This window comes from Xenopus tropicalis, chromosome 5 (assembly GCF_000004195.4).
Source record: "Xenopus tropicalis strain Nigerian chromosome 5, UCB_Xtro_10.0, whole genome shotgun sequence".
NCBI lineage: Eukaryota > Metazoa > Chordata > Amphibia > Anura > Pipidae > Xenopus > Xenopus tropicalis.
In genome coordinates this window covers 112,009,056-112,021,338 of record NC_030681.2, presented here as the reverse complement: position 1 = coordinate 112,021,338, position 12,283 = coordinate 112,009,056, and the positions used below count along the sequence as shown (strand labels likewise).

Sequence of the window (12,283 nt, the reverse complement as noted above, 5' to 3'; positions counted from 1 at the left end):
CAAACAGACAAGGGGGTAATGTAATAAAAGGTGTAAAATTTGCTGCCAGGCAAGAAACCCATAGCAATTCACAGGAAGCATTTACTGATTAACTCATGTTATATTCTCATGAATGGTAAAGGGACATTTAAACTGCCACTGATGGACAAAATGCCCTGTGTGCCACAATGCAAATGGAAATGCCTAATACTGCTACTAGACATCATATTGTAAGGGTATAAGATAATGGAGGACACCTGACAATGCAGGACTCTGCTGCAAATTAGTGTTTATTAGTGCGTTCCACTACATGTTTCGGACAAAGCCCTTTTTCAAATGGTTCACTGCATCCCAACGCACAGATTACGAATCCCTGATTTAAACTTTATTTATTTATTTATTTTTTGCAATGAGCCTGGCTTTAGGCTTTCTTTAGGGGAATGAAAATGCAAAAACTAAAAATGATTCAATTACTCATAGCAGTAATGTTATAATGCCAAGAAAAAGACTGGCATCCTAGACCCTAAACTAAAGTCATTCTTTCCCCCCACATTGCCCTACTTGCTACCAATAAGTCTAATGGAATGATGTCTGTTCTATTACGAGTGACTAGACAATGCTGCCTTCATGCCTGTTTTGAAAGCCAGTCTGTAATGATGTCAGTGTACTTATATTAAGCACAGTGTCCTTAACATTTACTGCAAATATCACACATTTACATATGTATCTGATGCCTGAAAAGTGTCTTACCCTGCTCACAAACCTCAGTAATAAGTTTTGTACTACATACTTTATTTTTGTGGCAGAGAGCAGCATTTAGGACTGTAACCAAGGAAAAAGTGGGGTTGCCCTCTCCAAGATGATACTTTGTCACATAGTGTGGTTTATAGATCCATTTTGAATTGATAATTTTTTCCTGTGCTGGTGCTCCTTTAAGGAAAAGACTACACTAGGCCGGGGAAACAGCTAACAGAGTTGCACAGCCATCTTTCCTTCCTGGGTATTACCGGCTTAGGCTTGCACAGCAGAGCAAGATAAAGACAACAATGACTGTAAAGTTTTATTAAGCAGAGCTTTAATAAGGTCTCAATTGACCCTCTTGCCAAACATGTAACAGAGCAAATCATCACCAGGTCAGTGCTATGGTCACTGTACTTATTTATGAAACCTCTATCAAGAAACTGAAAGGACTGTAACACTTTATGAGAAGAATGTTAATCAGTATTGGGGGTTCCATTCTAAATGTTAGGTGATGCTACTTTCTGGACCCCTGGGAACGCCCTAGTGTCAACGTGTAGTAGAAATAAGAGCTGCACACACCAATAGTTATTGTGGATGCTTAACCCATTTATTAAACTGTTACCAAGTGCCTTAGTAAATGGTTTAAGCACCCACAAGGACCAATAGTGTGTGGTTATTTCTACTATAAACTACACCCTGGGTTCCATTAGTATAGAGTTCAATATTCTACATAACAAGGGGGCTAACAGATCTAACAATGATCACTTTGCACCTTGTTTAAATACAATGTGCATGGGAAAAACCTTTTTACCTTTTTTTAAAAAAAAAAAAAATCTTCTTTGCTCCATTCAGAGCAACACAGTAATACAAGGCCGAGGCCAGAGTACATTAGATTACAATATACTACTCCATTTATTATATCCTAAAACCTTTTGTGGTGGAGTTAATTCATACCCAAACATAATGCCCTTCCATAACCACTGAAAATATAAGATTTTTATGTATGATATTTACAACGGTGTTATTTATTCTGTTACTACAGCAGCACCATTTTCTGGCACTTTCCCTTTTAAATACTCGTGGCACCCACCCTTTATTAAAATTTAGATACAGATATTCCCCAACATGCCACTGCTTAGAATACAATAACAGTTATCAAGGGGTCAACTACAGCCTGTAAAGTGCAGTGGTTTGGGGAGACTTCCTAAAATATTTCACAATAAAGGAAAACTGTCACTAAAAAACAAGGTGGCCATACAGGGGCAGATTTAAGCTGACGATTTGAGTCCTTCAGACTGATTCGGCAGCTTATCTGCTTGTGTATAACGACCCCAGATGGGCCTACCCGACCTATACCTGGCCAAACATTGTCATGGTGTCAACCATGCAGGTTTGACTTGTAGGATTAGGGACCATATCAGCTTATTGATGTGGCCTCACTCCAATGGCTCCTATACCAGTTGCAATTTGATCATTTGGCCCTAGGGTCAAATGATGAAATTGGCCCGATATTGGGAGAAAGATCTGCACCTTTGGCAACCTTGTCAAATAGGATGTATGTCCACCTTAACTTGAGTTTGATACATTTAATGACTTACTGCTTACTACAGTGCTGTCCAACAGGGAATATTAATGTGATGAAATTATCTGACCCACAGCTTCCAGCTGGACAACCCTGTATTTGTATAAACTAAAAGTGGTTCATTAAAGGTCAGTATCTAATCTACCAACAGAAAAAAACACTGAGCATGCACAGTTTTCTACCCAGTAAATCCATCTGTTGAGTCTTAAAACTGTATATTTTTTAAACCACATAAAAAAAAGCTTTTCTGAATGTTTATATGCTAGTAGATGCATTGTTTATTTATGTACCTTATACCTACGATAAGGATCAACTCGAAGGAGAAACCTTGACAGAGGCACAGTATAGTCCAGGTGTTACTTAGTTAAGCAGTTGATGAACTACTACTGTGTGGAAAGTGTCTGCCTATCGTTCCCCTTTGTATAAACAGAAGGAGCAAAAAATGCATGTTATGGTTCAGTTATACATGAACAAACACACAAGCAATAAATCTATATACACAGCCATGATAGATTAATGTATCACTGCAATAGGAAATAAATACATGCACAGCACAAGAAAGCTTTTACCTATAATTAGAGAGATTTGGAGTGGTATTTGGCTAGCCAAAAGGGCTGGCTGATTTATTTTTTCCAACCCCATGCTGAGGGGCTAAAGCTCATAATTCAGGTCTGTTATTTTTTGGGGTTCCTTAAAATATGGGATATGGAGGATTCAATGTTATGTTTTAATGGACTGGAGTACATTTGGTCACACATTACAGCCCTAGGATGAATGTATAAGCATTTGACTCAATTCAGTTTGAGTCTTTAATAACCTTTCAATGTTTCATATAAGGTGACTGCTGCATGTAAAGAAAGGCAAAGAGGAATGCATTAGGAGAGAGGAGCTCAGGGACCATGGACCCCTGTCCTTTTGGAGTGGCTATTTTTTTAATCTGGATAAATCTGTGATTGTTTTGTGCACGAAATCAAACCAAATGTGTGAAACTGCCTGTATTACAATCACGTTCATTCAGGGTCTATGGCAGTATTTACATGTATAGCAGGTGGCTTGCACTTAAGTTCTTGCTATAACTGATTGTTGCTATCTTAAAACTCTGCGGAATTTGTATAAGTGCTGAAATATGCTGACACTTTAGGGGAAGGTCTTACTGGAATGCACAATCCTGGCAAATAATGTCCAAATTTGGATGGAAGGCAGGAAAACACATCTCTGTAATGAAAAGGATGACAGTTTTACATTATTTCTACCCTTGCAAAGCACAAGTTTGTTTTATATAACCCCTTCTAGGTGCCCTATTCAGGTATGGCATCTCTTATCTGAAAAGTACAGAAACATTTTTCTCTGTAATAATAATAATACAGTACCTTGTACTTTATGGTAACTAAGCTGCATAAACCCATATTGATGGCAAAACAATCCTATTAGATTTTTATATAATGTTTAAATATTTTTGCACTTAAGGTATGGTGATCTAAATTACAGAAAACCCTCTTATCCAGAAAATCTCTGGCCCCAAGCATTCCAAATAATAGATCCTGTACCAGATCCTGTACCTGTACCAGATTTATGGATGTTTTTCCTACTTTTCAAACTTCTCTTGTATCTTTGCCACTAATTTAATTCTTTTAAGGCCTATGCGAGCTACAGTGGCGTATATTACACAAGCACAATGTTGATTAATGAACTTGCAATAAGGCATTTGTACCCAGGTTGAAACCTTTCTGTAATCTGTGTCCTAAAGCAAAACATGGCTGCACTGCTACAGTAAGAAAGTAGAGACAGGCACAATCACAAGGAATTACACTTCTTCACACAAGCATACATCTACTAAACTTAATTTAGGAACAGAACACAGTTTGCACAACTGCTTAGCTTATTTTGATGACAGTATCCCTTTAAAACAATGCAGATGTTTTTGGGGCTGAAAATGCCCATTCCTGCACAACTTGCCAAAATATGTGATAATGCTAAACACTATCAACTTTATATAACTATTCTTACTTGAATATGTTGCTATTTTACATTATTAGCATTATCAGGTCAGTTCTTACACATCTTACACATTAGGACACCTTCAGGGAGTTAATCCAAGCACAGATCTTCAGGGCTGGTCCTAACTTAATATTCATGGTACCCATGAGATGGTCTTCCTTTAGTAAGAGAAGAGCCTGCCCATCAATTTCCTGGGTCCTGAATTCGTCCGCAATGTCATGACAGCCTACAATACAAATCTTGAAGTCAGCAAAAGGTAGCATAGACAAACATCTAAGTCTTAGGACTGGGTAATAACAGTAACATTGAATTCAATGAAAATGAACCCTTATTATCTCTGCTTTTCAAAGAGAACTAATGTTTAGGGCCTGTGCACTATGTCAAGGCCACCACATCACCATTTTCTTTTCTACTGACTCACAACACTTGATCTGATGTTAGTTACCTGAACTTATAGAATGACTCAAAATATACATTAGATATACACTATTAACACAGAAACTAGAACATTCTACATTGGCCTTGATTAATTGTCAGGCCTATAACATCAACTCCCTAAGATTAGTTTCTGGAGCCCAGAGCATTGCAGGGCCACATTGCAGTTTGACTTATCCTTTCGGCTACTAAATTCAGACAAAGCTATCAGTCAAAATATTCAGGCTCACATACTTTTCCAGTAAAATAATTCTGAGGAGTGGTGATATATACAGCAATTATGTTATTGCCATAAATAAGCATTTACACGAATGACATTCCAATGGTTCTAGGTATTGTGATTTTTTTTTGTAGCTAAGTATGATAGCCTTTCCACCTGGGAAATGTTGCCCATTGTTGTTAACTATTGTTTACAACTAGGTGGGGTCTTCTGACCTTGGCAACTTGTTTTGATTTTCCTGGCCTAAATTTAGATTATGTGTGTGTCTCCTCTGCAGCTCTACATCTCAGTGAAAATATATTATAAAGGAAAATTAATGTTAAAGGCTAATAGGCTACTGCAACTATAAAAATATAATCAATTTTATGTAAATGAAGAATTAGATTGGAAAACAAAGGAGAGAGAAAGGCTGAGAGGTACCTGGTAAAGCATGTATAAAAGCCCAAACATCTTCAACAGTCCATAGGGATGGCTCTGTCTGTGTGTCAGGTGATCGCTGGCAGGGGGGTTTTCTCATTTGGCGGCGCTGCCTCTCTTCCCTCTCTCTTTCACTCTGACGACGTAAACGTGTAGTCATAGTAACACGAGTGGAATCTTCCTGGGAATTCTCTAAAGCTTCACTTGTATACGAATAAGCAGTTGGCAACTGCTATAATTATAAACACAATATATTGTAAGAGATAAGTACACATAGTAAGAAGTATAAGGCAAAAGCCTGTCTGGTACAGACCTGTCTAAGGTAGTGTTCTCGGACTGACCCTGCAGAGCTAGAGGGTCTTCCACGCTGTCCAATACTTCCGTCAACCTTTCGGCTCCATCTGCTTGTTTTATTGGCTTTGAAGAGTCCAAGCTGCTTTGTGCTGTTTGCATTGTACCTAAAAATAATAAAATAATAACTAGTGGTCCCCTGGTTAAATCGCTGCAGGACAATACAACAAACAACTAATGCTCTCTACATACACATGCATCATGCTGCCCATCCGTATAAGGGCAATGGCGCACAGGTAGATTCCTAAGTTTTGCCAACTCGGGCCACAGTCAGCAAAACACTTGAAATCACCCCCACTTCGACTTTAGCAGTAACTGCTTGGACCATACTGGGAATTGCACTGGCAAGGTTCAATCAATAGAGGTGCTAGCACATTCATTTCTCCCCAAGCAGGACATTGCATGGATGGCAAAATTCTGGGAATCTTTCTGGTGTGGGCTGCATTATTAATGCTGCCTATTGCTATAAACATGAATACAAACAACCACATGAATATAGATATGAACCCTCACAACGTACTTTCTAGTGCCTGGCACAAAGATAAGTTCTAATGCAAACATCCATTTATCTTGCATCACTTTAGCAATGAGGAATTTAACACTGATAACTTTCACTCTATTTTCCCATCTGCATAACATCAAGCTGGTTTCACATAAATGGATACCATACCAGGAGGCATTGCCCATTATTAGTATTGGAGTTACAGTGAAAAAAAAATAGATACATGCCATATAATGTCAGAGGCTTAGTTGGAAAACTTGCTATACCAACAGGGAAGCTGCACTGGAGAAAGAGCAAGCTCTGTAGCAATCAAGGGAAATCACTCCCTGGAGACAAACTGACAATAATAAAGCTTCACGGGAAAGCTCAGAACGGAGTATGATTATCTTTCTTCCTGTACTTGGAGTACAACAGAACCTGCTAATAGGAATAACAGGAAATGGTTTATTCCTTGATGCACGTTTCCCAAATACTATTACAGGTGTTTTCCATAGATAATTCTCACAAATCTGTCTTCCAAATTTTTTCGGCAGATAACAATGGCTTTCTGTGCTAAGTACAATTTTATTGTCACTTTGTATTGCTTATGTTCCTACTTAGTCCTTCTCCTATTCATTTTCCAGTATCTTAATTACACCATTGCCTGGTTTCTAGGGTCTTATTAACCAGATAGCTGCTGACATACCAAATCGGAGAGAAGCTAAATAAAAAGCTAAATAACTGAATAATAATAAAAAAAAAAAAAAAAAATGAAGACCAGAATATCAATGTCTGCAAAATACTAAAAGTTAATGTGTCAGTCTCCTTTTAAGACTTTTTTTTATTGCTTTTATACATGAGTATCCAGACCCCTACACAGGGCTCTTACCTCAGGCTGACCTTCATATTTACAATACAATAATGATCCATTAAATTTGTTATTTTTTAATCCAGAAACTAAGGTCATTCTATTTTTAACTTTTCTAACATAAAATGTCAAAATGCTTACATTAAAGGAGAAGGAAAGGTAAAAACTAAGTAAGCTTTATCAGAAAGGTCTATGTAAATACAGCCATAAGCACTCACAGAAAGCTGAACTGTCCTCTATCAAAACAAACAGGATTTCTTGTCTTCTTTTTTTGTAAACATGTTCTTTGGTATCTGACTTCCTCTCAAAAAAATCCTTCATTCCCAGAGCCATAGTCTGCGCAGTTCTCTCCTCTCTCCCGCTCCCCCCTCCCATAACAATTCATAAAACTCACTCCCCCCAGCCTTAGGAATGTGTAATCTGAGCTAGAACAGCTAAAACTGCAGCAGTTATGAAGACCAAGCTAAAATGGCAGCTGCCATCTTAAACAGAGAAAATGTCTAGCTCTTTACTCAGGTATGATAAAGCTTTTACTTCAACTTTTTGTTTAGGATAAACTTGATGGACTGAAATTTTACAAGCACAGTTATGATTATAGACCGTGTAACCCTTTTAGTGCCATACAACTTAGAATCTATTGCACTTACCTAGAAAAGGCTCTAGTGCCAGTAACATTGATTCTACATTTGCAGTCAGTTCTTTAAGCTATGACACACATTTTGCAAGGTACAGCAGCAGAGCAGGCCAAGTGAATGCAGTAACAATCTGCACTAGTTTAACTAGCCTGCTGCAACATTTTGTGGGCACGCCATTTTGTCAAACATACAGATTAGTGGTTGATAGTAATTGTGAATAAAGTGGACCATGATAGGGAACCAGAATGGCAACTTGGTAACGCTACACATTATAAAAGAACTTGATAGTGACCCTGCAGTAAGAATAAAATAAATATATTATGATATTAGAAGAACTATACCAGTTACTATTATGAAAATCCCACATATCCTGAGAATCTTATACCTGTATTTATGTTTTTAAGAATGATAAAATACTCTGTTGCTAACCAGGAAGGAAATTTAAGAATACATACGGCACAAATGGTCTTCTTTATTTCAAATTAGAGACATTTCGGGGGCGGGCGTCGCTAATTTGAAATAAAGATGCAGAGTTAATCCCGCTGCTTGAAGACCAGTTGTGCTGGCGGTTTTCTCAAATTTCCTGGATTATTAAGGGGTGCCATTCCCTCTGGCTGTGCACCAGGTTTCCCATCCTTGGAGAGGCCAGGAGTGCTGGTGATTTCTTCTGCTTGCCAGGAAGGCCTATAGTATCTAATATTGGGTTTCTTTGGCAGCCATTAGCCATTTCTATTAATATGTTCTTCCTCAAAGCAAATCTTTGACTGACACTGCTACATTTTAAACAGGCTAGATAGGATAGAACCCCTGTCTGGCGAATTGTTACTATGGTCTTTTGCTCTCGATGTTAAGGACATTTTCAATTCTGTACCTTATAATGAGGGAATTAGATGTATATGCATATATTTGTCCTATGGTAATCTCCCTAATTATAAAGTTAACTTTAGCGTGTACTTTTAGAAATGGTTTATGTACCAAAAAATATTTATAATATAAGTATCATCGCCAACTGCAAAGCTGTGTGATGGGTGCTAACATGGAACCTGCTGATTTTTAGAGAGTACTTATCACTTCTCTATTAATATTACAGTCCATTCATCTATGCATAAATGTGCTATGTGGATAAAACATTTTCCATTTGTTTCATCTGACACAGTGATTGAATTTCACACATGTTTAGGGTATCTGAATAAAGAACACTCTACAATTATATTTATGTTGCAGTCCCACCCACAGAACTGCATTTTCTGGTGTTACCACACTTAACAAATCAAGAGGCAGAACCAACTGATTAAGGGCACATGGCTTTCACTTACCTTTACCTAATAGCCTACTGACCATATTATTATATTACCTGAACATAAGCTCTATCTGACCAGGAATCATTAAAATGGCACAACCATTTGTTGAAAGGGGTTATGATATGATTGACTTAATGTAAATATCGGGGAAGAAGTATAAAAAAAAAAAAAAGTTCCACAAATACAATACAAAAAATGCTCCTTACCACCATTTTATTTTTTAACAATTCTGTTTATTGAGAAAAGTGCATATATTGAACATATATGTAAACAGAGTAATCATCATGGTTGTACAAATTTCTCATGTTTGGTTTTATACAAAAACTGAATAAACAATAAACATGACATTATGCACTGAAACATGTTTACAGCATATTAATTTCTAAAGGTCTAATAGTGCGGGGTGGTAAGTTGAGCTTAGTTTATTTAGATGCGGGATCCCCTATGGGGCATAAAAGAGATGGCATATACTTTTATTACAAGCTTTGATATGAAACCATGGAAGGGAAGGGGGGATACTTTACATAGAAAAGAGGTGCATTGTGCCCTACCAGGAGTTACCTCTTCTACTTGGTTCAAAAGGGTTATTGTAGAGTTTAGGGGTATTAAGAGAGATATCTTGCTTTGGATAGTCTGGAGTACTTGCCTCCAGAAGTTGTGTATCACTGGACAGGTCCAGACCATGTGGAAGTAGTCTGCCTTTGGGGCAGAGCATTTCGGTCAGGCTTGTGGAATATCTGGGTTTATTACATGTAGCCTTTGTGGGGGTGAGGTATAGTCTATGCAAGTATTTGTACTGGAGTACTTTATCTCTGTTGCATATCATGCCTTCAAAGCAAGAGCCTAGGACATATTCCCATGTTTCAGAGTCTAATGTGGGTGTATCCTTTTGCCACTTAGTGAGAGCTTTGACAACTGGAGATGGTCCAGCAGAGACTAGATAGCTATAGAATAGTGATAAGGGCTTTTGGAGTTCTGGTGTGTGGGCATAGACTTCTAGTCTCCTGGGGGTGGTGTCTACTGTTTGGGACTGAAATTAATAGCTAGCTGTGTGCCTCAGTTGTAGACATCTAAATAACATTCTGTTGGGCAGTGAGTATTTTCCTTTGAGGTCTTGGAACTGCATAAGTTTGCCCTCCGCATATATTACATTGATATACTTGATGCTACAGTTGGCCCAAGACTGTGGATCCGGGACAGTGCTAAAGTGCTTTAATTTTGTATTACGGAAGAGAGAGAGGAATATTTGGAGCAGCAGGGGAGGGGGGCGGGGTCTAGGAAAAAGGTTGAGTGCTATTTGCCATGCTCTTAATGTTGTGGACATAAGCTCTTGAGCTCCTCAAGGGAGCCAATTACTTGTGCTTCTAGGATTGTGGAGGCGTTTTGTGGAGAGGGGGAGACCCAGCACCACGCAACTATTAATTGGGCTGCCAAAGAGTACAAAAATAAATTTGGTTCAGCCAGTCCACCTTGTCTCACTGGGAGTTGGAGAGTGGCTAGAGCAACTCTTGGTTGAGGGTTATTCCAGAATAATGTTATTTTTGGCTGCTGAGAATTCTAAATACGTTTTTGTTATTTATTAGGGGGGATTTCCTAAAAAAGTATGTCAGTTTTGGAAATAGGACCATTTTAAAAAGATTTATTCTACCATAGAGGGAGAGAGGTAAGGGTGCCCATACCTTGATTTAGGATTCAGTGAGTTTAAGAGCTGGTGCAAGGTTCAGGTTCACAAATTTCTTAAGGTCTATATGGATCCAGATCCACAGATATTTGAAGGTATCGGACCAGGTTAAACCCTGAGTTTGCTCCAGTTTATCTTAAGGCCGGAGTGAGCCGTATGAGTGTTAATGTTGGTTATAAAGCCGCTCTGAGCTCTTTGTTGGGATTCGCCAGGTAGAGATGGGTATCATCAGCAGAGATTACCTCTGTATTGCCCCCTAGTTTTAGTCCCCACCCTCATTATCTGATCTCACCCAACATGCCAGGGGTACCATGGTGAGGGAGAGAGAAGTGGGCAGCCCTGGCAGGCCTCCCTTTTTATAGGAAAGGGCTGTGAAATCTTGAAACTCTAGCTAATGGGTTTGCCATAGGTCAATTAGGCCATAAATGGAGACCCAGCTGGAAAAGTTTTGCTTGGGAGCTCTGGAGGGTCGTAATTGGTCTAGCTCTGGTTCTGGTTAAAGTCACCCATCACCACAAGTTGTGCTGGGGGTAACCTAGGACTTTTCCCATTATCTCATACAGCAGTCCAGCCTTGAATGGAGGTGGGAAATATCTTCCAACAACTGTATGTGATATGAATTACTTATCCAGGGTTTTTTCAACACAAGGATTTTACCTTCCAGATGGGTCTTCAATAGTATTACAATGTGAGGTTTCTCTTCTGTAATAAAATAAAAAAAACTAGCCAGAGTTTGATAGCTGAACCCACCCCCCGCACGTTCCAGAACATCACCTTAACACTTGTACATAGTAATGGTTCCCTTTGGGGTTTGAGCACACCCATTAATATAGCTAAAATGCATTGTCATATTAAACTTGCAATAAACAATTAAATTATCCCAACTCCCTCACGTGTTCCCTCCCTACCCACAAAAGCCCCAACAAAACTGCGTGCAGGTTTCCTGTCCGTGTCTGGGACAGTCTGTGTGTTGAAGGTCTGCGATTGGAGGTGGGCTCCTCTGTTGCTAGGGAACCAACTGGAACCGGTTTCAGGTTCTGTCTCCAGGGTCTGTAGAGATCAGTCCAGAGAGGTATTCAGGTCCCCAATGCGTCTATTGGTGAGGTGGGGGGCCCTCAATCCATGAGATCACCATCTCTGGAGATTCAAAGAATTGGGTCTTCCCGTTGTCAACAACTCTAAGTCTGGAGGGGAATAGCATTGTGTACAGAATTTGCCGTTGTCACAGCAGACATTTAACTTCAGCAATAGTTTGCTCCCCAAATTTAGTTTGAAGCCATTTTTCCAGAAATGCATCTGCATCGTTGCCTTGCGATCTTTCAGGCATTCCAAGTATGCGTATGTTGTTCGGTCCGATACGGTTTTCTAAATCATCTGCTTTAGCCTCCAGTATATTTAGTTGTTTGGATACTGAATCTATACAGCCTGGTATGGGGGAAGTCAGGTCTTCAAGATCCCCTATTCTCCTTTCTGCCTCCCCTTATTTTTTGCAGATCATGTTTTAGTATAGCAAAGTCAGTGTGTATCTCATCAGCATGGTTATCAGCATGGAGTGGTTGTTCATGATTATACGCAGCATTTCTGCCAGCGTTGG

General features: G+C 39.0%; 1 protein-coding gene across 4 annotated transcripts in view; it reads right to left on the bottom strand.

Moving 5' to 3' along the window:
• Positions 1-1,025: 1,025 nt before the first annotated feature.
• Positions 1,026-12,283, bottom strand: part of phc3 (polyhomeotic homolog 3) — a 50,586-nt gene continuing 39,328 nt past the window's right edge. For 2 of the 4 annotated variants that reach the window (XM_031902334.1, XM_031902335.1), the window contains exons 13-15: positions 5,686-5,830; positions 5,376-5,601; positions 1,026-4,526 (exon numbers count right to left, since the gene is read on the bottom strand). In XM_031902334.1, the coding sequence (XP_031758194.1) occupies positions 4,372-4,526; positions 5,376-5,601; positions 5,686-5,830 (526 nt within the window). In that variant the 3' untranslated portion in view covers positions 1,026-4,371. Of the gene's footprint in view, positions 4,527-5,375; positions 5,605-5,685; positions 5,831-12,283 lie in introns of all 4 variants that reach the window. The other 2 variants (XM_004914423.4, XM_002931568.5) reach the window with 1 other exon arrangement.